Raw genomic sequence first — 26831 nt, 5'->3', positions numbered from 1 at the left:
ACATCATATTAAGTTCCACCCAGAAACTTTGTGAGGCTGGAACGTCATTTACAATAATGAAGCAATCAGTTCAGACTGGTATTACAAATTGCCACAGCTGACACACAGGGATAAATGGCTCATCCAGAATGCATTCAGATGGAGCTCCCAGTCAATGAACTGGATTGCATTCAGCAGTACTTAAATATACTAGCAGATATTTATCTATTTCCCCATACTGGGAGATTAAACTCTGCAGGTGTAGGTGTGTGCCAGGGCCAGTTCAGTCTGTCTCTGTCAGTTCCTTTTTCTGTTGGCTAACTTTGTTACTTAGAATTAAAGGTTGACTGGAGTTCAGAATTCAGTTTTGTACAAGATAGAATGCAAAGCAGAAACTCTAAACAAATGGTAGAAAATCTCATCCATAAAGGGGTGAACTAATGGCATCTATGAGTGTATGTGGCAAAGTGTCAGCCCACCAAAGTCAGCCAGGCTGTGCTCACCAAGCAGGAAAACACAGAGCTATCCAATTGTGACAGTTCAAGAGTTTAATGAGAAGTTTCTGTTAATACAAAATGGAAACTAAAGCACTTCCATCTGTTTCTCCTTGATGAAAATGTTTATTTCAAGGCTATATTCTGCAGCATGTGAAGGGTTTTGGTTTACATACACATGCATGCTCAACACTCCAATTCACTCAACTTAATTTGAATGCCTTTAGTAACAATGGAAGATGCTCAGATTGACAGCATCACAGATCAAAGCTCAGAGCATGATAGTTTGGGAGAATATGCAAGAAAATTATTTCACCAAAAATTTTATATCCTAGAGACCTACCCAGGTCTAAGGCAGATAGCCTTTGACTACATAGTTTGTACAGTCTATCACAAGTTCTGGCCCAGTTATGAGATGGCTGTAGTGCATTCCTCACACATACAGCATACAGCAAGTCAAGCTGTAGGCTCTATAACCTTTATTCCAGACTCGTGGCAGTGCAGACATTAAACATTGCAGTCTACTATTGCAACACAAATGCACTGGGGAAATGAAGCGGAGTGCAGAAGTCATTTCTGCTGAGCATGCCTCCGAGCAATGGATTTTAAGCAGTAAAATTTTCTCAGGAGTGTACCACAGATTGAGGATAATGCTGTTACCATCAAATGCTTGTAATCTTCAATATACATATACAAAGCATGTACAAAGAACCTGTGGGGGAATAAGCAGGGAAGGCAAATCCAAATACATGATATTGTCTTGCAGGGATCTGGTTTAGCTGAAGGCCCAGTTGAGAAGAAGGAAAACAAGTGCATAGAAGGGTTGCAAGCTGATGGAGTTAGAAACCATGTGCAAAAAAAGAGGTAAGTATAAAACCTACAGAATCAAAAAATCAAGGAGGGAAGAGAAATGTCTTTTGTGGCTAAAGCAGAGTGAAAGGATTCGGGCAAATGTCTTCCTAAAATCTCCATCAACTAATAGGACTGTAAAAAAGTGTAAAAAAGTGAACTACAACCCAGCATGATTGTGAGAGAACACCTTTTCTCAAAAGAAAGTGAGTTCACACTTATGTATATTGGTGAGTTCACAACTTATGTATATTGATTCCTTAGGGCTCAAGATGAATGTATGTATGTGTATTTTTCAGAGATCTGAACATAATCAAGTTCATGCAGGAAACCTCTGGGCTGACCTGGATCATTTGGGTTCCAGGATAGAATTCCCAAAAATGTACCTCCCACTGATACTCAAAGTTGCTAGACTGTCTGAAAGACTCGCAGATTTTATTATATGTTTTCTTTAGCATTATCTGCTTGCTTCTACTATGTAAACACTCAAGTTCTTTTCTTTTTGAGTTTTCAACAATGGAATATTTTAGTGATAGAAATTAAATGCTGTACAACTAATATGGAAAAATTAAGAAGACTGTGAAATCAGGAGTGTGGATGTATTCGCTTCCACCACTCAGTTCTGGTCTGTGTGTTACAATGGCACAAATCCACTTGGAAAACTACAAGGCTGGAGCTCATAGGCTTGGAAGGGTCACTAGGAAAATGCAGTGCTTGCAGGAAACGCTGCTGTGATTTTTGTGGGTTCTCCACAAGGGCTTGTCTGTTTCAATTGGTACTGGGACAGTATTGTCAGAAATGTCAGAAAGCAGTATGACTATGCTTGAGATGGCAGGCAAACTCTCACCTCTGCCAACACCAAGGATTCTAGGCCTCATTTCTGCCTAATTTCTGATTGTGGCATCACTGTCCATATGAATTTGGTTTGAAATGCGAATACAGAGTTAGAGTTTTTTATGTGAGTAAAAGTAAATCTCTGTTCAATTGCACAGCACATGGTGCTTTGGGGCTGTGTCCTGGTTAAATAACCAGCTTAAGTATTAAAACTCAAGAGGTTGCTAAATAAAAATATATTAAAACTTGCTGGTAAGCTTCCTGGAATTTTAAGTGGATGCTGACAAGTACATGTGCTGCCTGTAGCAGTTTGCAAGTGTTTTACTCCAACTAAAGGTCCCAAAAAGCATGGGCTCAGAGGCTATCATTCCTGTGGAAAAATTTCCAGAAATAAAATATGTTAAGTAAATGTCTCAGTCCCTGACTGTCTCAAAATGGCAGGTAGTGAGGTTTCCATAGAATGATTTCTTTGTCAGAAGAATATTCCATATACTGCCATAGCCAGTCAAGTTTTCTGTTTATGAATGCAGCATCAAAGGTATGAGACTTCCAGTCACTGAGACTGGATAAATAGAGGGATTCATAAAAGTAAGCCAAATCTAGACCTTGGTTAAACCCGTGGAAGATTGTAATTGACTTCAAAGTGAGCACAACCTGGTCTGGAATGAATACCAGGCTGGTTGCAGGAGTAGAAGCTTCCTCATACAACCCCTGCAGCCTAGGCCTTGAGGGGCATCAAAGGGCTTTTCTACATGAAAAAATAGCAGTTCTAAAGTTATAGAAATATGAGTTAGGATATTTTTTTTTCCAAATCCTGCTGGAAGAAGAAATAATGCTTTATAGAAGATGCTGTGTGCTCATCTGAATGGCTCCTAACTTGTTTTAGTCAAAGTTACTCTGGCTAACAAAACTCATGATAGAGCTAATGTGGCCCCTTTTGGCTGACACAGGTGAGAGGAGTTTAACTCCCAGGAGAAGCAGTACCAGCAGACAAAGATCCCTGACCTTCTTTCCATCTGAGCTACTCTGGATACATCTTCATTTCTCAATCTGCCTGCATAGTGAACATCAGACTATGCTCTGTATCATAATTTGTGTTGATGCTTTAGGTTAGCTTTGCCTATTAATAAGAAACGTCTTTATCAGTGAAGCTTAAGATAATCTGAGTATAAATTTATAATTTGTGCTAAACCACAGTATGATAATGTGCTGGTTTTGACTGAGATGCACTTTATCTTCTTCACAGTGGCTAGTGGAGGGAGCTATGTTTTAGAATTGTGCTGAAGACAGTGGTGATAATGCAGATGTTTCTGTTATTGCTGAGCAGGGCTTGCATAGAGACAAGGTCTTCCTGCCTCTCACTGTAGCAGTGAGGAGACTGGAGGTGTACAGAAAGTTGGGCAGGGACACAGCTGACCCCAGCTGACCCCAAGGGATATTCCAGACTATATGACATTGTGCTATATGAAAGCAGGGGGGACGTTTGGAGTGATGGCATTTATCTTTCCAAGTAACTGTTATGTGTGATGGAGTCTTGTCCTCCTGGAGATGACTGAACACATGCCTGTCCATGGGAAGTGGAGAATTAGTTCTTTGTATTTTTTTGTTTGTGTACATGGCTTTTGCTTTTCCTCTTTCACTCTCTTTATCCCAACACACAAGTTTTCTGGCTTTTACCTTCTCACTCTCTCCCTGATCTTGCTGGTTATGGAGTAACAGAGGCTGTGTGGGGCTTGGCTGCTGGCTGTTTTTATATTCAAATATACCTATGCACCTGCTTTAGACTACTTTAAATGTGGCTGTTTCCCATGAGCACAGCCTTGGCCTATGCAGTGCCAATTAAAATTGTGATGAGGGAGAGGGAAAAAATGGCAATTTCTTTTCTTTAGTTGAATCACAGCTGTTGTATTTCAATGATTGGCCATTGTGGTATGTGAAAGCTGTAAGGAGGTTGAACTGGATGCTTTAAGAAGTGTGAACACATCTATCCTAATTAGTTTCATTCTAAATGAAATTGCCTGTTACAAAGCATACATATTAGAGAAGCAAGTGTTGGAAAGAAGGTTCTGGACCCTGTTGACAAAATTCCCAGCTGCAAAGTCAAGTTCATTCCCCACCCAAGTTGTATAATGCTGTGATTCAGTTAGATAATGCTGTGTTTGCTATTTTGATTAGTGTCTTGGCAAAAGAAATGTAATTGGAAAATGCTAGCCCTTTTTATTTTTCGTTTTTATTATCTTGGTTTGTCTCTCTAAATGCTTCCATGTGAGCAACTTCATTCATCTTTAAAGAATGCATGTAGGAAAAGAAACCCCAAAAATATATTTATTGGAGCCTTTAGCTATTACTGCTTGTAATAGATAAGGTCGATGAAAACAATCTCCTTCCTCTTGATTTTTTGTAGAATTTTACTTAAGGAAAAGTATGTTATATACAAAATAGGAGTTTCTGTACCACCTTGTCAGGAAAGCATGTTTTCTGAAACCTCCTGGTGAGAACAGTCAGGGGTGGTTTGGGGTTTTAACCCGAGGTTGTGCTGAACGCTTATAACCTTGACTTGAACCGTAGCTTCCTGGATTTGGTTTTGCCGTGTCCGTGTCACCGGGTCCCACAGGCTGTGCTCTTGGGCAATACCCAGGCTACCCACATGACGGGCGGAATTGCCTTTTTTACTGAGCGTTTTGTTTTTTTATAAAACGGGCCTCTCGCTGAAGCCGCCTCCTGGTCAAACCTGTTGTGCGGTTTCCACCGGCGGAGGCCGGTGCGGGCCGTTCCCAGGGGCTGGTGCGGACTGCCCCTGGCGCTGAGGGCTGTGCCGGATTGCCCCTGGCGCTGAGTACCGTGCCCGGTCGGTGCCGGCTGTGCCCCGGGGGCACTGAGGGCTGTGCCCGGTCGGTGCCGGCTGTGCCCCGGGGGCACTGAGGGCTGTGCCCGGTCGGTGCCGGCTGTCCCCCGGGGCGCTGAGGGCTGTGCCCGGTCGGTGCCGGCTGTCCCCCGGGGCGCTGAGTACCGTGCCCGGTCGGTGCCGGCTGTCCCCCGGGGCGCTGAGGGCTGTGCCCGGTCGGTGCCGGCTGTCCCCCGGGTGCACTGAGGGCTGTGCCCGGTCGGTGCCGGCTGTCCCCCGGGGCGCTGGGCGCTGCCCCTCAGGGCTCACCGCGCTCCGCCGGCCGGGCCCGCCAACCCCCGTAGGTTTCCACCGCCCGGCCCCGGCCCTCCCTCACACCGCGGCCGGGGCCTCAGCGGCTCCTCCTCCTGCCGCTCCCCGGCACCGCCCTGCAGCGCCAGCGAGCACCTGGGACGGGCGGCGGTGGCGGCGACTTCAGTGGACTCACGGTAGGCGCGACCCCGGGCCGGGCCAGGGGCGAGGGGCCAGGGGCCAGGGCCGCCCGGGGCGGCCGGGCTGGGGGACGGGACCCTGCGGCGGCGGGAGCCCGCGGGGGGACAGGCAGCGGTCAGGGCTTGCAGCAGCCGGGAGGAAGCAACGCCCGTTCCTGGGGAAATGGGGTTTCGGGGGAGAGGACATGTTTTGCTGTTGTAGTTACAGTTCGGTTCTTTGCCTGTGTCCGTAGTTTATCTTGAGTTTATAATGTTGATGTGTGCAGTTGTCAGGAGGCAGCAGCCTAAGATGGTAGGCTGGCCATTACGCAGTGCCTTTTTGGTTTGTTTTTTTTTCATCCGAAGTCCCCTTTCTCTAAACTGCTCGTAATATACTTTATCTTTTCCTATACCGTATGCACTTGGAATGTCTTTAAGACACTCGAGTGTCTTTAAGCGTCTTCAAGTCACTTTGGTTGTCTTAAAACCAGAACTCTTCAAATTCTTATAATGCAGTAGCTGTATGCATGACAGAAAATAGCACAAACATCTCCATATTCAGAAAAGCAGTTCCTTCTTCTCCTCGTCCTGTTTCTGGGCAGTGAGGGGGTACTTCTGTGGAGTATATTTTTCTTTTCAAATATATTTATAGTATTTCCTGGAAGCTCCTTCCTGTTAAGGAGGAGCTGTGTGGAGATAAGGTTGCGAGGGGAGTGGCAGAAGCGTGGCAGGCGCCTCACCCAGACGGGGGGCGGATGGCACTGGCCGGAGGTGAGGAGAGGGGACAGATGGCGAGGGACAGGGAAAGGGCTGGTGCGGTGTGTTCTGATGAAGGAGCTGATTGATTGTGAGGGTTGTGCACCGCAAAGCCCGGCTGCTGTCGGAGGTGGGAGGTTCATTCCCTGGTACCTCCCCCAGCATACAGTTATTTTCTGTGGAATGAGTCAGTGCTTTACTGCAACAGCCATGGTAATCAGAAACAATACAACACCCGTGCAAGTGTATGGTTGCTGAAAAGCCTGAGTGGATGAACGCTTTCCCCATATCTTGGTTATTTCTGTAATTTCCTCTATTTTGAGTTGTTGTAAGAGTCATGTGGACCTCTCTCCTCCCACTGATACAGCAGATAACTAGAACTGAGCATTGCTTACATGTTTGGCTGTAGCCCTGTTCCCCAATGCATTTCTGCTGAGTTCCTAATGATTTTATTTCAACAATATGATATTTATCATAATTCCTTTCTCTTGCCTGACTTTAGTATAAGGTCAGGGGCCAAAATGCCTGTCTGTACTTAAAATTTCTGAAGTAGCTATCACATTCATTCGTCTGGTTTTTCACTTCTTTAGCTTATTATTTGTAGTCCCCAAAAGTTTTCAACTGCTAGACTGAAAGCTCCATGAAATGTCAAAAGTCACTAAAAGACATAACAAACTAGTAGTGGGATGGGGCTGTTTCATAGGGATATTTATGTAGTCAGAATTATAAAGACATAGTGTTAGATAACTTAAGATATAAAACATAACTTAAAACATAACCTGATGTGCTATAAAAAAATGAAGCCAAGAAGTCTGTCTGATATGAAGATTACAGGAGATGCTGTTTCCTAGACTTCTAGCAAGTTTTGCAAGATGGAGCTTCCATAGGGTCTGTTCAATAGCATTGCATTAATCAGAGCCAAGATAGAGCCAACCTAATTCTAGTTCTGTGATAGCAGTGTTAGTATAAAAAAAGAAGAAAATTAAGCTCTAGTTAAAGCAGCAATATAATTGAAAACAGCAGATGGTTTATTTGTGACTACAGGAATAGTAGGGCTTTTGAACAAACTGGAAGTTTCATTTTTTACCCAAGCCTCTATGTAATTGTAAAATGTCTCTGTCAGCTTCCAACTGCTTGGTTGGAGGTTTCCATTACATTAAATATTCAACTGAGTAATGGCACCAAAGGGATTTATTTTGTTTATTTCATGCATTTATGTTTACTACCTTGAACCATATTTCTTATTGGATATACTTTCAAAGTGTTTTATGTTTACTGTTGGAAATAAGGACAGGGACTTGTCAGCTGTGTGTGGTGTGTTTTGTTTTGAATTTCTCTTGAAGATAGCAAAGACTTTTTTTAAAAAAAGAAAGAAAAAGGCTGCATGTTTACCCCTCAGCAAGCAGCACTTTCACCTATTTGAAACTTACTTTTGCCAGTTTATTTGAAAGCGGGTGTGGTTGATATAAATGCTGAATTTCCTTCAGGGAGTTCCCCAAGCTGGAAGGAATGTAAAGTAGATAAGCAAACCTAAGAACAGCATTAGGTATTTACTGTGTATTGTTTCCATTGTTGCTCTGTGTTCGTTCCAGATTTTATCAGCACTCACTAAAGAATCTTGATGAGAAGTTAGATCCTGAATAGGGTAAACCCATAATCAGTTATGGGTCAGAGTTGGGACTCATTGGTGTCCTTCTAAGAGACAATTCTATCACATTTCATGTGTGATTCTTGCTTGGCAGTTCCTTTTTGTTTGTGTATGTGCAACTGTATCCATACTATTCAGCTGTCACAGATGCTGAGTGGGACCAGTGCCAGTCGTTAGATTGTGGCACCTGAATGAAACAAACACAGTCCCACACAGCTCCACTACCTGGCTGTTCCCTGTACAGTGCAGTGTCACTGCAGTCTGGTCAGTAGCAATGTTCTTCTGTAAGATCTTCAAAGAAAGGGAAACAAGTTCTTCCCAGATGTTGCTTCCTTTTTTTCCCCATATGTGCTGTGTGCTGTCTGAGAGGGAATATGCTATCTTACTTGGTAGGGGAAGGTTAAAGTTCTTTTGGAATTCTTGTTTTGATTGGTTTTGGTTTTTTTTCTTTTACTGCAAAGTGTGGGTGGTGAGGGGTTTTTTTGAGGGCATTGAGAACGTGTTCACCAGTAAAAGAGGTGGGCTTCCAATTCAGGCTTTTGGATCTTTAATTCTGGTGGGCTTAAGAATTGTCGAATACATCAGTCCTGTATTAAAGATCCAGGTGAGTTTTAATGCTTCTGAAGGTCTCTTGTTTGTGCTAAACTTAACTATAGCCAAATAGTCAACATGTGTGTGAAGTGATGCTTGCTGTAGTTAATCGCTACACCCCACAGATCTCTGGCTTGGCTAGAAAAGCATGCTAGATTTTGAACTTTGGCTTAGTGAATTGCTCTGAATTAGGTGCTTAAGTTGCACCTAATTGGCTAGAAAAGAATGTCTGATTTTGAACTTCGGCTTACTGAGTTGCTCTGAATTAGGTGCTTAAGCTGCTTGAGGCAGACATGGCAAATATCCCTTTTATTATTGCTAGAGATAACAACTTTAAGCTTGGGAATTTGCACTTATTCAGTAAACAGTATACTTATCTATAGTCAAAATAACTGGTTGTTTGCTATACTTGGCAGTGTTTTAAAAATACTTGGTTTTCTATTAGCTAGGAGACTAAATGCATCTTACAAATGTGAGGATTTGGGGGGAAAAATACTTTTCAGTAGTAAGCTTTAAGGACTGAAGCTTCATGATCTCAAGTGCAAACTAGATTTGAAGCCTACAGTCCTGCTCTCTTTTCACATTCCTTGTTTATGTTTACTTTGAAATACCTGTCTCTCTATTTTACTACTCTAAGTTGGTTTTTGAATAATTCTGTTCCTGGAAAGAATTAATCAGCTGAAAATGAGTAATTCCTTATAGCCTGGAATGAATGAAAGTTTGTCCATTTGCTCACAAAGGGGTGGTAACCTTCCCAGTGTTGCTGGACAGCTGAATGTGTAAGCCTTCCCTGTCCAGAAAGTGTGGAAAAGGAAAGTGTGCTAATGAGAAGTACCTCTTGTTCATCTGGGGAGTCCCCAGGCTGCCAGCAGAGAGGTTTTGTCACAGTGTAGGGTATGTCCATAAGGAGTTTAGCTAAGATCCCATGCAGCTGCTGCAGTGTGCCTGAATTTGGGAGCTGCCACTTGAACAGTTTGGTGTCAGTCTGGCCTCCTCTGCATCCAAACAGCTGCTGACCTGATGGGAGCCTCTTGTCATCCTTTGGTTCCTGTGGCCTCTGCCTTTGCAGTGAGGCCACTCCCTGGCTCTGTGCTTCAGGCTGGGGCACAGCAACTAATTCAAAACTGCTGGTGTGAAGTGAACAATCATATATTTTTTAATTACTGTTTTAGAGTACTGAATATTACACTATTGCTGTAGTTCTTGGATTAATTGGTATTTGCATATTCTGACTTGCACTTGTGTTGTAAAATTTATTCTTTCACAGTGGAACTTAAAATAGATGAGGCATTAGTCAGTCAGTTGAGACTGACTAATAAAACATAGTTCAGACTATTTATAGTAGGGGTTTTTTTGCAACAAATTATTTTCTGTGACAAGTTATGAGTTTGAAATAGAATAACCTCATTCCATTTCTTCTTCAAACATCTCATAACCTTAATTTGTTTTTTTTTTCCTTGCTTGTTTTCCTGTTTGGAAGGTGTCTTATCTATATTGTCATAGATGTTTTTACTGTATATTTTGTATATTTGAAAGAGTGTATCAAAGGAAGTGCTACAAAAGGAAGCACTTGCATTAGGGCAGAGTAGGGATCCAAAATGAAGCTGACTTATTGGAATTAACTCAAGGTTTTGTTGCACATAGTTATTGAAAGTCCATGCAGCTCAACTAAATTCTTTGGATTTTGAAGTCCTGAGTATGTATATAGGGCTTCTGTCACTGGAAGGGTTACAGGAATGCTTTTAGTAATATTTTTACAACTCGGATGTGGCTTATGAGTGTGTCCCCATTCAGTATTTCTTTGTTGGACATGGCATCTCTTTTCAGTTCTATTTTGTTTTGATTAAAGCTTGCAACTGCTACCTTTTTCATGCTCTTCCCCCATACCCCCCTTGCCCCAGCAGGTCAAAAAGTACTTGATTATTTTCTGTAAAAAAAAAATATTATTATATTGAATTAGAAGGAACATCAAAACTTGCAGAGCTCCTGAGTCATAATACTAGCAAGCAATTCAAATGGATAATGTTTAAAAAACACTCATATTTGAGTTTGTTTCTGTTCTACCATCTATTCGGAGCTATGAGTTGGTTTGGGTTTTTTGTTAAGGAAGCTTTTTTTTTTTTTTTTTCAGAAGTGGATGATGTGTTAGTACTCCTTAAATATACATTGCTGGATGAAGTCCAGTAAAGGTTTGTGAAGGTGAACAATGAGTGATAAGATCTGTGTAAAAGAGGTTTCCTAAGTTTTGGGTGGCATGAACTCAGTCCTGTTGGAAGAAAACCCATTCTACTAAATTAGCTTTTTTCAGAGTGAAAGGAAGGCTAGACAGGAGTCATGTACATACACAGAAGACTTAATGAAAAAACAGAATTGCAGGATTTTTATCTGCCAGGATGAAAAATATTACAATTGATACAGGAGAGAGCAACTTGTATGCTGCAGTGCATGAGTCAAAGATAAATCTTGCTCAGGCTGGTGTAAAACAGCAGGTAGCTGGTTCAGTGCTGACTGTGGTTTGTCCTTGTCTTGGAAAAGCACAGTGGTGGATGCCTCAGCTCATATCTGATGAAAAACGACAGCATATTGCAAGGTGATAAATTCTGTTCTGCTGGTTTCACAATCAGGGATCAGTCTTGGAGCAGGTACTGTAATTTATAGCTTCAGGCTGCTTTGTCTACTATATCCTGGTAATTAACCTTGTGGAGGAGTCAAGGCCAAGGGTTTAACTTTACTTGGTGTTCCGTGTGAAAAGGGCATAATTGAACAAATAATTTTGAACAAATAAAAGTTAAGATTTTTTCATCCGTTTTTGTCCTCAAATTATTGTACCATGGCATAGCTGAAGCCTGAACAGCAGCCACTAAATAAATTCCAGGAATGGATGTGAATGCAGTGGCTGGGCTTATTGCTACTGCACCTTGAAACAGAAATTTTCTGGCAGCCTTGAAATTTTCTTCTTTATTTCTGCCATCATTATGGAATTTTTGTTATAAATTTCTCAAGTTGTAGTCCTTTTCTTCTGTGCTGTATCTTACAGAAGGATATTTTCAAGATTCCTGTTGAAAGTCTGTCACAGATTTAATCTTTTATGGACAGGTCTGTTCCCTCTGAGCTTTGCCAATCAGCAGAAAAATGCTCAAGAGCCTGAACTGTTTGTAGCTTACAGAGTGAAGCATGATAGCGATGTTCACGTGGGAGTAAAACCTCAGGTCTTTATTTAAAGTTCTGAGGTGCACCTCTGGGATTAAATACTGGGAATGGGGAGAGGACCTTGACAGTAGTTGTTCTCTATTTTCTTCAAGGCACTCCCTCTTTCCGTGTGTGGTTTGGATTTTTCCCTTGTCATATGCAGTACATTTTTTGTGACTGAGCAAACAGAGACCTTGCTGTTTCTGTATCCTCCCACGCAGTATTTGTGTAGCAGGATGGGTTTCCACATCTTCTGTTCCCTTGCCTGTGCCACCTCTTTGTGGCAGGCAAGTGCTGCTCATCACCAACAATTTTAGTAAAATATTGTGGATGTAGCAGGAGAAGGTGTGGAAGATGAGATTAGAAGACGAAATGGAGGCTGGGTTGAGGGAATGGTTGGGAAAGGTGACTTTCTGTGTTTATGTTTTGGAAGTTAGAGTACTGACTAACAGAGGCTTGAATGAACTGCAGAATAGGTGTGATCAGAGAAGTTTCTGAACGTGAGAAGTCGGTGTGTTTGCAGATCTAGTTTGCCTGGAATCAAACCAATCTGGGAAAATTTCCCCTTGGAGAAGCCCTGGATAAATACAGTGTTCAAAAGAAGCAAGTGGAACATTTTTATATAGAAACTAACATTTTTTTCAGGTTGCTGAAGTTGGCTGTTTTTTCTCAACCTCAGCTTTCATTGCCAAAAGGCTCTTTTAATGTTGGGGTTTTTTCCAATTTGAAATGAGTGTTCTATATGGGATTAGCAAGCAAACAGCCTTGCTAAGAAAAACAAAACCTATCCCATTGCTTCTCACCCTCTACCACCAAAAAAAAAAAAAAAAAAAAAAAAAAAAAAAAAAAAAAAAAAAAAATATTGCCTTAAATTTGTATCTAAAGCTTTATTGAAAAGGCATGTTACAATTTTTTGAGTACGCTGTCTTTATTGTATTTACATGTAAAACTAAAGAATAACTAAAAATATAATTATGGTTCTACCTGAAGAAATAACACAAATTTCAGTGTTGTAATAATTTGTATATTAAAATGTACACATTGACATTATGCTCGCTAAGAATCTAGATGTGGAGGTTCTTTGGTCGTTTTTTGAATGATGTAGTAATAATTGTTATTTATTTTTCCATGCTTTATGATGTAAAGCCCATTTCTGAATTAGAGAGGCTCTGAAGTGTGCCAGGCTGCCTTCTGTTGAGTTTCTTTAATGTCATTTTTTTCTGCTGGCCTCTCTGCACTTCCACACTGGGGTACCTGGCCGGAGGTGGCAGCACAGGCCTGGGGCCCCAGCAGCTCCCTCTGGCAGTTGTGTGGCCAGGTGCCAGGAGCGAGGAAGCTGCCTGCTCATTTTTTCCAGCAGCAGAGGGAGAATACGTGTTTTGCTTTTTGTTTCTTGGCCTTGTGACTTTGGAGTCAGTCTTTGCATGGGTAACAGCAGGCATTGCTTCTCTAATGCTGAGAATCTGCATTCACTTATTATTGATTCTGTTAGATGCTACCTACTGAGCAGAAGTAAGGGTTATAACTTTTGGTGTGCTCTGTTCATTGCATTCTGTTAGTTCATTTCTCTCTCTTTAAATTTAAGTGAGTATGTGCAGCATGAAGTCCTAACAGTTTCCAAGTAAATTGCATATTTCCTAATTGTATTTCCATACTAAAAAACAAAACCACAAAAAAAAGTTTTCTCCATTTGCTATGCAATAGAGCCATGCAAACCAGAAAGGGAAGTTAATGTGATTGTGCAGAATGAAAACAATTTCACAAGAATAGCACCCCCGCCAACCAAATCCAAAACAAAATTCCACAGCTGAAACCCAAAACACAGCAAAACATGCCAGATGCAAAGGATAGTGCTTTAGGGGAAAGAGGGAGAAAAAAAGAAAGGGGTAATTTACACAGCAATTCTGAAAACAGACTGGGACTTGTCATTAAAAATAACCTTCAAAAAGTTAACACTCATTATGGATATTTTCTTCATAGTTACTTTACCATTCTTCCTGGTAGTTGTTCTGTTTAAAATAAGGCCTTTGTATTCTGGAAGCCAGTTTTCATTTTGTCCTTCATTTAGCTGTTCTTCCTTTTTGACCTCTGCTTCTATTTTGGACATCTAATGACTTTGTGCACTTCTGTGCTGACAGAGGCACTATCCATTTTGAGAGACCAATTTGTTCTAGTGATCTTATCCTATCAGTAAACCCTTCATATTTTATGGCAATGCTGTGAGCATGAAGGTGTATCCCTTCTCCTTCTTACTCTGCCCTTGCACTTCTGCAGATGTTTGCATTTAGGGGCCTTCTAACAACTACTTAGTTACTCACTTAAAGATGTAGCTTCTTTGTCAGGTGATTTTCTATTCTTCATTGATAAGACAATTGTGTATTGGCTGGAAACTTCTGGAGATTTTAATGGCACAGTTAAGGAAGCATGTTCAAGTAATACATGCCTAAAAATGCCATAGACAAATAAAGGAGTAAGTAGCAACTGCAACAAATAAGACAAATAATGAAGAATGACTTTGCAACTGCTTAGCTGTCTTTTTATTAGTCCAGCACAAGGAAAAAGGAAGAGGTTTCTAAGGGAAAAGCCAGGACAAAGTGTGCAGGTTCTGTCTAAATTTTGGTAACTGACTACTGCATAGATGTTGCCTCTTAGTGTTATGTGGTGTGAGGAGTGAAGCATTTCAGAAAATAACTGTATCACACCTACTTTCCAGATCTTTGCAATGAGTTATCCGGGCTATCCCCCAGCGGGTGGATATCCACCAGCTGCCCCAGGTAAGTTGCTCAGATGAAGTAAACATTAAATACAGTGGTGGGCCTATCTGGAGTGGGAACATGGCATGGATGAAGAACAAGACTGTGGAGGGTTTACTTGACTCCCCAAAGCTTTCTGTACTTGCTTGTTAAGTCCTATTTAATCTGGGATTCTGATTTGTCTAATATGTGTGTTCTGCCATGTGCTCATATGGTAAGGTCTGGTTTCATTCATCTCTAGTAAAGCACAGAGCATTAGGATATGGTCTTAACTTGACCAAATCAAATAAATGACAGTCCATACTGAGTCTTCAAAGTGAGTGGTGAGACAAATGACTATGGGCAGAAATCATTCATACAGCTTAAAACCATATCCCCCAAAGAAATATGAAATTATCCTTAATTCATTATTTTTAGGCAGATGGTTGCATACAGAAGGGAGATGGCTGTTAAAAAGGGTAGCAATTATAATAACATAAAGCTGATGAAATATTCAACCACTGCTTGGTAATCAAGCTGAACTTTACAGTTGTTAGTGTTGAAAGATAGAAAGAAAGGACTGGAGTTATGCAGGTGTGATGAAGTGTGGAGTTAGGCAGGCTGGCTCAGAAAGGGGAAGAGGTGTACAATGAGAAGGCCAGCTAGCTAGGAGGGATAAAGCCTATTTCTTTGCACTCTATTCCATCTTAACTTAGATCATACTACTCTATGCAGACAAGTTTTATGACTTTGGTGTCTGTTGGGCTCTGTGGGCACCTCTCAAATCAGCCAAGTAAGTGGAATTAATATCTTCCTACTGGAATACCCAGACAACTTTGTACTTTAGGTGCTCTCAAGTCAAAATATGGTGTTAAAAGTCTAGAGTACTAACCTTCAAATAGGTTTAAAGTTGTTTTAAGTGAAAACTTACAGATTCGGTTATAACTAACATGATTAGAAATACCCAGTGAGACTACTTCTTTTATAATAATTGCACTGCTACCCTGCACCTCTTCAGTTGATTTTCCTGTAAATGTTGAAAATGCATTACATTAGAAATTTAAGTAGTAAGAACTTTAAAAGGCATTGTTTCTTGTTTCAGCACATCTGTGTTTGATTTCAGGTAGCAGTCCTTGGGGTGGTGCTGCCTATCCACCCCCTTCAAATCCACCTCCAATTGGTCTGGAAAATGTGGCTGGCTATGCCAGCCAGTTCAATCCCAGCCACATGGCTGGAATGGTGAGTTTGCTTTCATTTTATGTGTTTCACTGTGATGTCCTTAAGGGGAAAGTTGTGTTTCTGGCATTGTCACTGAGGGGTTCATCACTTGAATTCTGTGCCTATGTCTGATTTGGGTGTTGAGCATTCAATATTGCCTATTGAAGAAAATGGTTACTGCAAGCTATTTCTTATTTTAGAAAACAGGGCACTAGTTAAATGTTGTTGAAGTCTAACTTTAGAAGTCATGGATGTAAAACTAATATAACTTTGCATTTGCTGTGTAGAGGAATAGGGAACTATTAACACAGAATATGCACTGTTAATATATTCACATGGGCAAACACAGTCTGAAATTTGCCTATTACCTGGACTTTGATCAGTCAGAGTAAGGAAAAAGGCTGTGTAATTAAAGGTATCAATGATGCGTCCTTGATAAGAATATGGGATCAGCAGTCTCTTACAAGCAGTGATGTTTAACAGATGGAAGTAAAAACCTTTTACATTGACTGAAGAAAATGTAGACATTTCTGATGTGATTTTTTCATAGAGCAGAAGTGAGTTACACTTCTGACAACTTCAGTCTTCAGAAGTCTGTTATAGGGAATGCAGTTTGTAGGAAGATACTTGCATTATAGGTGTCTTTCTGAGGCAGTGTTTAAATGAAGTGATTTGGCAGCCAGCAAGCAAATTGAGCAACAAACTATCTAGGGTGTACCAGGCAATATCCACAGCAACCAGTTTCTGACAGTGCTGTAATCATCAAATGTCACTTCTGGTTTCTCTCTAGAAGAGGGATATCCGTGGTAAGATTTTGATATGGTGTGGAGGATCTTCATTTCAGTTTCTGCAGAAGTCTTTCCAAATGTAGTCCAGGAGTTCCTGCTAATTGTAAACTACTAACACATCATAAAGCAGCCACAGGTTGCTTAAAGTCTGTGCACCCTTATGATCACACAAGGCAGCCATGGGTAAAGAAGGGATTATTTTGTGTAAAGTTTTAGGCAGATTTTTCTGTCTTGCTTGCTATCTTTTGCAGATAAGGAGCTATCTCTCTGTGTTGGGGGGGAGGGAGATTGTATTGTGTTAAGCATGTTACTGGAACTCAGCTGTTTGTGCTCCTTCCCGTCTCTTGCTTTATTACTGTCATTGCAGGCATCCAACCTGGCAGGGACCTTTGGAGGGGCCAATATACCACAAAGCATGTATCCTTCCACACCTGGGGGTTACCCACCAGTTCCTCCAGGTGGCTTTGGGCAGCCCCCGCCAGGACAGCAGCCCTCATATGGAGGGTACCCTCCACAGGGAGGAAATCCACCATCCGGAATGCCATCCTACCCTGGCTATGGGGGCGGCCCTGTGCCCGGCCAGCCCACACCACCGCCTGGTCAGCAGCCTATGAACTATCCAGGATTTCCAGCAGCTCACCCAGGGCAGCAGCCCATGCCAAATTATCCAGCAGGTCCAGCTGTGAACCCATCTATGCCCTCTTACTCAGGAAGTACAGGGCCTGCAGTCACTCCTGTAACAGTAAGAGCATGCACTGCTTTTCTTTTGAGGTGTGACTGTATGTATGTTCCTCTACATTTTCTTTGTGTGTTTTAGTGGAAACCGATCATAAAATTGAAAAGAATGTTATGAAAAGAAGTTTGAGTGAATAGAGAGATGGAACCTTTTCAAATGCAAGTAGTATATCCTTATGTGTCTTGAAACAAATTGTTTTACCATGATATCCAAGAAAAAAGATTTGACATTAATTCAAATTAATTAATCTTGTTCTTTCCTAACTTTAGCAAGTATTGCCAGTTGTATATACAGTATCATAAAACCATAATTAATTGGAAAGCATATTTAATGTCAGCAAACCTTGATCTTGCATTTTCTTGTAATTTATGTCTAGAAATTTACAAGTTGCTTAAGGCAGAGTTGGTTTGAGTTTTCTCTATTACTTTTCTCACAAAAAGAAAACTGATAAGTGATCATCTTTCCTAAGTAATAAACCACAGTACTTCACTATTTAACACTAACAGGCTGTTAACACTATACTGCTTAACACTACTGATCTCATTTTAGCATGGAAACCGAGGTACAATCACTGATGCACCAGGTTTTGATCCTCTGAAGGATGCAGAAGTTTTAAGGAAGGCCATGAAAGGATTCGGTGAGCAATCTGAGGATTTACAGTTCAGTTCAAAGTAGAATTGCATCTCCATTCAGCACTGATCTTTTTCTATTGCTATGAGTGTACTGAGTGAGACAGTTCACGTCTGATTGTCCTTGGTTATCAGAAGAATTACAGGCATTTCATGTAGGCATAAACAATATCATGAGTTTGGTTTTGGTTTAGGTTTTGTTTGTATTCTTACTGTGTTTGTGAGCTCGAGGTTCTGTGCTTGTACAGAAGAGTAGATACTGCAGATGAATTCAAGGCATTCCTGTTCTTCTGCTGGGTTTAGAACAGATGAAATAGAGACAGAAAGCAGAATCTCACGAGGTGATGCTCATTCTGTGGTGTCTGTGTGCGTGTACAGGAACTGATGAGCAGGCAATCATCGATTGTCTTGGAAGTCGTTCAAACAAGCAACGGCAGCAGATAATCCTGTCCTTCAAAACAGCTTATGGAAAGGTAAGTACATTGTGAGAACAGAAGGAAGAAGAAATAAGAGCCTACATCCCTTCAGTGGCAGTCAGAAGACTTAGTGGTGGGAAAAGAAGATTGAGAAGTGCATTAGCCAGTTCATAGTTCTACTTTTTACCCATGCTTGACTCCTTCATGCAGTGTTGCAGATGAAACATGTAAAGCAGTTTCTATGCTACATGGTTACTTTGAATATTTGGTCTGTGCAGTCTATTTAATTGGACCTTAACAACCTCACTGTAGACTTTCCATTATGCTGATTTTAGTGTTAAGGGGAATAGCTTTACTTTGAACATATATTACTGGTGCTTGTGCATATTTTTGGTGCTTGCTTTTGTTAAGTTTGGTCTTTACACATTTTTTTCCTTGCTTTTTTCTTCTCATTAGGATTTGATCAAGGATCTCAAGTCTGAGCTATCAGGTAACTTTGAGAGGACAGTCTTGGCAATGATGAAGACACCTGTCATGTTTGATGCTTATGAAATCAAGGAAGCTATAAAGGTTTGTGTAGGAGATACAAATATATAAGATAGAGGAAATAGTTGAGCTGATAAAATATTTGGTTGCTATTGGGATTACTTGCTTTGACTTCCTATACAAGGTTATATTTTGAATTTTTTTCCTTTATAATTTTATTACATTTCTTTTATACTAGGTTGTAGAAATCGAGAATCTAAAATGTTTCTCCTTTGCTTGTTTTAGGGCGTTGGCACAGATGAAAATTGTCTCATTGAAATCTTAGCTTCCCGCAGTAATGCACATATTCAAGAACTCAGCAGGGTCTATAAAGCAGGTTAGATCTATTGCATGAAAATTTTCTTCCTTTTCTTACTTAATCACTGACTCATAGTAATAGTTTTGGAAATGAGCAGGGTTGTGTGGGGATTCATGACTATCTCTTTTCCAGAATATAAGAAAACTCTGGAGGAAGCAATAAGAAGTGACACATCTGGACACTTTCAGAGGCTTTTAATTTCACTTGCTCAGGTACTTGCCTGCTGGAATTTTGAAAGCTGTTTGTTGTGTGTTTGTAGGTGGTGTGGATTTGGTTTGGTTTTGTTTTTTGGGGTTTTTTTTTTAATTTAAGAAAAAGGCAGCCCATCAAAGCCCTTAGTAACATTTTGGATATTCTAATTCTTTCAGGGAAACAGAGATGAAAGTACAAATGTTGACATGTCTGCTGTCCAAAGAGATGTACAGGTCAGTAGAAATGCTTCATCATTTCTAATTGTAGTCAGATCAATATTCTGAAATTTGACGGTGTGGATTCTGCTTACTGTTAGATTTGGATACCTTGTGACTTCTTCTGATGCAGTGCTTATGTTTGAGTGGATGAAAGGGATACGAAAAGTTGTGACAGAGCATTAGAACCATGTAGGGGTAATACAGAGATTAAGCTTTTGGGAGTCCATAGGATATTTCACCTCTCATTCTGTCAGGTTTTTGGCTTTTCCAAAGTGTTGGATTGTGCTGCTTACTGAGGAAATTGTCCAAAGAGATTTGAGGCGATGTGTTTAAACTGTTTAACACCTGCATTAGCTTTTGCGTGTTGCTTAAGGAAGTCTGGAGTTTTGCAGCAAATAAGACACTTGGACTTAGTAATGCTTGCCCCATTTCTTTTTCTGTATGTTCCATTTCACTACATAGCAAAGGGAAAACCCTGGAACGTTTTAGCCATACTAATATCATTTAAATAGTAATGTCGTTAGCTTTCTGTATAGTGTGCCTTAGCCAAAACTCAAGAATTTCCCAGAACACACCTAGAATCCTAGAAGAAAAGGCAGATGTAAGGACCATTAGGAAGAACAATTTTCAGGTACTTTTTGAACAATGTCCTCTCCTTTAGTAATCTGGAGCTCTTGTGTTGGAGCACTTATGCATCAGGAAGCTAGGAAGACTACAAGCATATCATATTATAGAAAGGCTAGAGCTAGTTGCTATTTATTGCTTGCTCCTATTTTGCAGTAGTACATAGGCTAAGAAATAAGTATAAAAGGAGGAGAGACTGCTAAGGGAGCAAATCTGTAACTCAGCTGTTCAGCCTGGCTACTTTTCTGAGTAATGAATTCCCTTCTGTGCTCAGGAGTTGTATGCAGCTGGAGAGAACCGTCTAGGAACTGATGAATCCAAATTCAATGCCATTCTGTGTGCAAGAAGCAGGGCCCACCTTAGAGCAGGTAACAATGTCCTACATAAACACTAACTTGATTCTGTTGTGTGTAATGATAAAAATGTACAGCACTGCTCTGTGCCTGAATTCCTCCATCTGTAAAATGAGCCCAACAAGATATCAGTGAAAAGCAGGGTGAATTCTGCTGAGGTAAAGGAAGAGTCACCTTTCTTAAATATCAGAGCAGGTAGAGGTCATACTTGTTTAAATGACCTCTGATTAAAGAATTGAAAAACTAGAATTGTTTCAGTCTTGCATACTTGTGTGTGCAAGACACTTGCAATTCGTCCTTCTACTTGCAACTGTAAGTTGCTGCATCTGTCTGTTGTGGTGGAAATGTTTCAGTAACTACATACAACTTTTACAATTTGCTGTTGGCATGCAAGGTACTTATATGGAGGAAAGGGTTGTGTATGAGAACCTGAATATTTTCTTAATTTTATGGAGACCCAAAGCTTTGCTAAAAAAATTGCCATGGTTTCTTGGTCTAACTCTTTAATGAAAAGGACAGATCTAAGTAAGCTAGAGGGACCATAACATGTAAATGGCTGGTAAGACTGTATTAAAGCTTAAGACGTTTAAACTAGTGTGTGTTCCAGACATAATTCTGTAGCATCCAGCTGCAAAGTGCCATTGAAATGAAGCCATCCAGCACATTCCAGTGCCCCCTCTTGTTGCAGAGCTGAAATCTTTCTTTTCCATTAACAGTCTTCAGTGAGTACCAGAGGATGTGTAACCGGGACATTGAAAGCAGCATAAGTCGTGAAATGTCTGGAGACCTGGAGAAGGGCATGCTGGCAGTGGGTATGTACCACCTTGCAAGTTCATTCCTGCTATTCTGCTACAGCTGGCACCTGTAACTTCAGCTAAGGGTCTTTTTATTAGTAATAATTCTATTTTTCTGCTTTTTATGTTGGGCTTTCTGTGAAGTCATTTGTGATGAGTAAAGTGGGGCACTTAATTCACCTCAAAATGACAGATGAAGTTTTTTTATTTCAGGCAACTTCAGAATTTAAATTTCACATGTTAAAATGAGGGGAGAATGATTAAATATAATTGATACTGTTTTAAGAAGTGAACTTGTACCAACTGCTGAGTCAGTGAAAATGGAGTATTTGGGACAATTTTGGAAATTCAGCAAAATACAGGCATAAACCTCTGATTAGTTACCTCTACCTCTATTTAGTAGAAAGAAAAGTTAGATTTGATTGCAAAGGGTTTATTTTTTCCACATTTCCTGTGGTTATAATTTTATTAAATATTTGTTTTTAATTGTCCCCGGTACCTCTGAGGAGTGAAAACTCTTACCTCAGGTCTACTGTTGTATCTTCAGAAGCAGTCATTTGGTTCCATGAGGTTGAGACAAGGCCTCAAGTTGTGCAGTAGTTTTATTTGAAATGCTTTATTATAGGTATAACTGTGAACCACTTTCTTGTCTTTTGTCTTTACATCTCAGTTTCTTTTTCTGTTTATTACTGTAAATATACTGCAGTAGCTAGAGCTGCTGCTTTAAAAGTGTTGTTCTTTGGTTTTGAATATGGTATTGGTGTAACCAAAAAAAACCCTCCTCAAACAACCACATACACAAAACCCAGAAACTCCTACCAAAATAGGAAAAATGAACTTTACATCATTGGAAATGAGGTAGGAGAAGATATTTGCTTCAACCACAGATTTTTTTTCAATGAAGTTTGTAACAAAATCTTGGCAAAACAAAAATCAATTTTAAAAGCCTCATTTTTTCACTCCTGTCTTGTGCATGTGTGAACTATGTAACTGCAGTGCTTATCCTGCTTGGCTACACTTTTCATTGTAGTGATCTTTTAATGATCCAAACTGGATCTAGTTCATTTGTCTGATTCATTTGCAGACCTTCTTCAGGATTCAGACTTTCTCAGCTCAGGAACTATTGTTAGAAAACCAAGCCTAGGGAAAAGAAATTTCTGTTTGTAGAAAAAGATTGCCTTGGTAAAGAAACTGCTGAGACTTCAGAAGCCATTTGACTTTGTGGAGCTTCATAGTGATTTGACAGGTCTCCATGTAGATCTAGATTCAAAATTGGGACTGTAGCTGACAAACAAGTCAATAGCCTTTTGAGCAAGGCTTGTCATTAATATTCACTGAATAACTCCCTTTATTAAATAGATTCTGTGGGGGTTTTTAATTATATATATACACATATATCTATATCAGTAAATGATATTAACATTATTTGTTCTGTGAACCTTATTTGCAGGAAAAAAGGGGTTTCTAATTGAATATATTTAATTTTGCTTTCTTTAAAGCTTTCTGGATTGTACAACTGGTAACTTACAACAACATTTTCAAACATCTTAGAATGCAAGTGTGTTGTGTTAGCTAAATAGAGTGATAGAGAAACATGCATTTCATTTTGTCATTCATTTTTGAATAGTACTGTACATATCATTGACAGTTGTGTGGTGAACTGCTATCTCTCATCCACATTTTCCTACTGAGAAAAGTACTTCTTCCTATGCAGAATGTGTGTTGCTATGAAAAACGTATCTGGGTTTGCACCTTTAATTCTGTGGTTCTATGTGGTTGATTTTGATACCTTTCTGTGCTATTAAATGTCAAGTGTGGTCTGATTCCTCTGTTTGCCACAATTTGCATGACTGTTTATTTGTAACCAACATTGCAATATATAGATTTTAATTCTGATTAGTGATGGAGGATTCTTTCATTATCCTGATTAACATGACAGTAATTTGACTTAGATTTTGCTCTTTCAGCTTTCTAATGAGCTGTGCTAATTAAATATAACATCCAGTCATTACTAAATGAGCATGTTAAATTTTTTTCAGGAGTCCTGCTGAACTTTGTGGCTAAAATAAGACTTTAAAATAAGGGTTGTGATGACTCGCCCTTAAGGAGAAGGAACCACCTAAGATTTTCTGCTGTCATAGGTGGTTTCCTAATTTGTACTAGGACAGGACTTGAATTTGTTATGCCTTGCAGATGCATGGCAAAGAATTAAGAAACCAGGAGTACCACTACCTATGTGTTCCTTCAAGTCTTCTGCCCCCTCCTCATGCTGTCTTTTCCCTTCGTAAACAAGGATCTGATCATTAGAGTTCAAAGGTTCATTATGGCTGCTTCACACTAGATGGTTTCTAGTGACAGAAGTGTTTGCTTTAGCCATGCAGTGTAGGTTCTTTAACTGCATTGCAGCTACTGTTTGGATTAAAAATAATTTTGGTGACTAATGGAAGGAGTGGAAGCTGCATTGTATCAAGTGTATGTTTATGTAAAATTCAAGCATGCGCCTATGTTGGATAAACTCAAAAAATGACTGAGTTCTGACTGAGGAGGAATGCCTGATCTCTCTAATACTGTTCCTCTGTTCCTTTTTGCAGTTAAGTGTCTCAAAAACACGCCAGCATTTTTTGCAGAGAGATTACATAATGCAATGAAGGTAGGTGTCTGTGACAAGCTACATAAACTGACAGTGGGAGATTTTTTTAAGCCCCTTGTACAGTTCTTGGGAAGGAACTGTGCAGCCAAAGGGATTACATTTTTCAGTGGGCAGATGACTAACAGGATGCAGTAGTTACTGTGAAAGGCTGGAAAAATCTAGCAAAGTTGATCCAACTTAACAGAGCAATGAATACAACCATACATAAAACAAAAATCTTCACTTGATGAAACGCAAATATGCTTAAAACTCATTGAAATTGATGCTTTTAAAGTAGGGAACTCTAGCAGAAATAAATAAGTAGGCCATTTAACTCACCAAATTTTCCTGACTCCCCCCTACCTCTGTCAATCCCCCTCTTTTTTTTGAGTTGTTCATGTGGGGGAAAATTCATGTCCTACCACTAAATTACCACTAAATTTAATCTATTAAAGCATGGTAAGCCAAATTCTGTTCAAGCTTATTAAGTCAGTGAGGTTATGGTAGTAAGTAGGCATTTTATTTTTTTACTGGTGCTGCATCATACACTTTCCAATACATTGTATTTTGTTTGCTGCTTTGTTTGTTTCAGGGAGCGGGAACAAAGGACAGGACGCTGATCCGCATCATGGTGTCGCGCAGCGAGGTTGACCTGCTGGACATACGTGCAGAGTACAAGAGGATGTATGGCAGATCCCTCTACTCAGATATCACTGTAAGACTTGGAGACCTTATCTTCCCTGCCATGACAGCCTTGTGCTAGCAAAATACTGCTGTTGAGCTGAGCAGCTGTTACCTGCATTGAGTGTAGCTGGTGTTGGATTGCTGCATTTGCCAGGAGCATGGGGGCTGAGAGCCAGAGGATTGAGAGCACTTGGGTATGCCTGGGGGCTGGGTAAACTGGAGATGGAGAGCAAGCAAACAGCCAAGGAAGGAAAGGGAAATTGGTCCAGAGGGGTTTCTGAGACCCTTCTATCCCAATCTTCTTACATGATCTTGTGGGAACCACTCAGTCCTCCAGTTGAGTAACGATTGAGTTCTATTTCATTTGTGTGTTAAAGAATAAAAAGCTTCTAAAAATCTTCTAGAGGATTGTCTCCTCTTTCTCTTGAATGTACAAGAGATTTTTGCAAATAGACTAAACTTCAGATTTTTTAGCAGTTGATCCACTCTCCTACTGCTATTAAGAGCTGTAGTAACAGCCAAGAGGTTGCCTGGCCAATGGCAGGGTAATAAGAGCTGGAGTGGTGTCACTTTAATTTGCCTTCTAATGTGGTTGCCAAACCTGTTAAGCCCCTGTTTATTCTTTCTGCTGTGGACATTGAAGGCCTATGATTTGGTGGGGTTTGGAAAGAATCCTGTAGACATTCTGGAGGTTAGCATGTGCCAAATGTCTCCTCCACAGCAGTTGCATGCCCTGCAACCACTAATGTATGAGTAAAAAGCAGTGAGACATTGGTGGAAAAGCTCTGTACTGTTTCTTCCCCTCTGTTCCTCTTTTGATCTGGCATTATAATTTACCATTCAGAAGCAGAACAGGCCATATCTATTTAATGGACTGAACCTGGTCAAAACTCTCCTTCAGTAAATATTGGATGTGCATGTCCACAGTTAGGTATACTTATACTCTGCTGCTTATTTCTGTAAAAGTAGAGTAGAAGAGTAGAAAAAAAAGAGTAGAAGGAAAGTTCTTAGTTTTTCAGTTGTGGTTTCAACATTTTTGGTTGTTCTTCAACTTTTCTTTTTCTGGGTTCATTTTCAGGGTGATACTTCAGGAGACTACCGGAAAATCCTACTCAAGTTGTGTGGTGGAAATGACTAAATGGAGCATTGAGCTTTTCTTTAAAAAAAGCTGCTATTTTCATGTACTTGTTGCAGAGCATCTTTTTTTTTCTCCATAAGTAAATATGTAATTAACCAGTTTCTTCTAAAGCAACTGCATTTCAAACTATAATATTGCATATATCTTCAGTTCAGAAGTAGTAGGTAATAAATGCCAAAACCGCCCCAGAACAGCAAGCTTATGTGCCATCTACTCAGGATTACTGTATAACACCCTCAGCAATCCATGGATGACAGGTCATTATTTCTTTTCTGCTTATATAGTGCTGAAATGGTGTTTGATTTATGAAACAAAAATCACAGTTGTATGATTTAAGGTATTCTTTTGTATAAACATTGAGTGCCATTTTAATGCTAGTTTTATATCTATTGTATGCAGAGTTGGTTTTGAGCTAGCCCACTTCCTTATATGTGGAGATAGCAGCCTCGAGGTTTTGTATCTAGTTAAGACTGTTTTAAAGAAGTCTTGTCAAGTTCTGTTTTTTTACCTCGATTCTTTTCAAGGAAGATGTGTTCCACATTTCACTCTTGCTAAGGCAGACTGTCTCAAGGCGGTAGTAATGTTGACAGGAGTAAAGATTCTGTCATAAATGTTTAAAGGTTTTGGATTGTGCCTTAAATATATGTATGTAAGAAGAGATTATGAAATTAAAGTGTGTAAGTCTGCAAAGACTTAGACTTTGTGCCTTTTGGTGTTCATATTGATGTATGTGAGTGATGACTCAGTTTATGTAACTTGGTTTTTCTATAGAAGTTCTCTTCCACAAGATTATTCAGAAATTGTTGTTTTGATAAGTGTTTGGGAGTTGTGCACTGTTGATGAGCAATTGTCTGTACATGATACATGTAATCTGTAGTTATTGTTCAGTATTTTCATTTTGCATGTTGTAATTTCTCTTATTCTTGGAACTCTGAATTTTTATTCCCTGCTGACATGAATGACATCTCTTCTGTTTGTTGTTCTCAAAATAAAAACACATGAAGGTAAAAAGTACAAAGTGGGGAAAAGGTTTTCTAACTAGGTCAGTGAAAATAGATTGCTCATTAATCAAGAACGTGCAAACTCCCCTTACTTCACACATATAAGTGTGCTCCCTCTATAGTGTAAGGGTCAGGCAGGTCCTTTTTCCTGGAAGTTGTATTGTCATTTGTCTTGAAAGA

General features: G+C 40.1%; 1 protein-coding gene across 2 annotated transcripts; it reads left to right on the top strand.

Annotated features, from left to right (window-relative positions):
• The first annotated feature begins 1244 nt into the window (after positions 1–1244).
• ANXA11 (annexin A11) lies at positions 1245–25696 on the top strand. 2 transcript variants are annotated; one of them, XM_079313121.1, is made up of 15 exons: positions 1245–1337; positions 14369–14429; positions 15511–15626; positions 16761–17135; positions 17679–17766; positions 18137–18231; positions 18631–18744; positions 18946–19036; positions 19151–19230; positions 19387–19443; positions 20327–20420; positions 21122–21217; positions 23791–23849; positions 24421–24543; positions 25591–25696. In XM_079313121.1, the coding sequence occupies exons 2-15, from the start codon at positions 14378–14380 to the stop codon at positions 25648–25650; spliced, it is 1500 nt and encodes a 499-aa protein (XP_079169247.1). In that variant the 5' UTR covers positions 1245–1337; positions 14369–14377; the 3' UTR covers positions 25651–25696. The 2 variants fall into 2 exon arrangements, with proteins under 2 accessions (XP_079169247.1, XP_079169246.1); XM_079313120.1 differs by lacking the exon at positions 1245–1337 and adding an exon at positions 5418–5489.
• The last annotated feature ends 1135 nt before the right edge of the window (positions 25697–26831 follow it).

Source organism: Erithacus rubecula, assembly GCF_903797595.1.
Source record: "Erithacus rubecula genome assembly, chromosome: 9".
In the NCBI taxonomy this organism is placed as follows: domain Eukaryota; kingdom Metazoa; phylum Chordata; class Aves; order Passeriformes; family Muscicapidae; genus Erithacus; species Erithacus rubecula.
The sequence above is the reverse complement of the archived record's forward strand: the minus strand, read 5'-3'. Positions and strand labels throughout refer to the sequence as shown.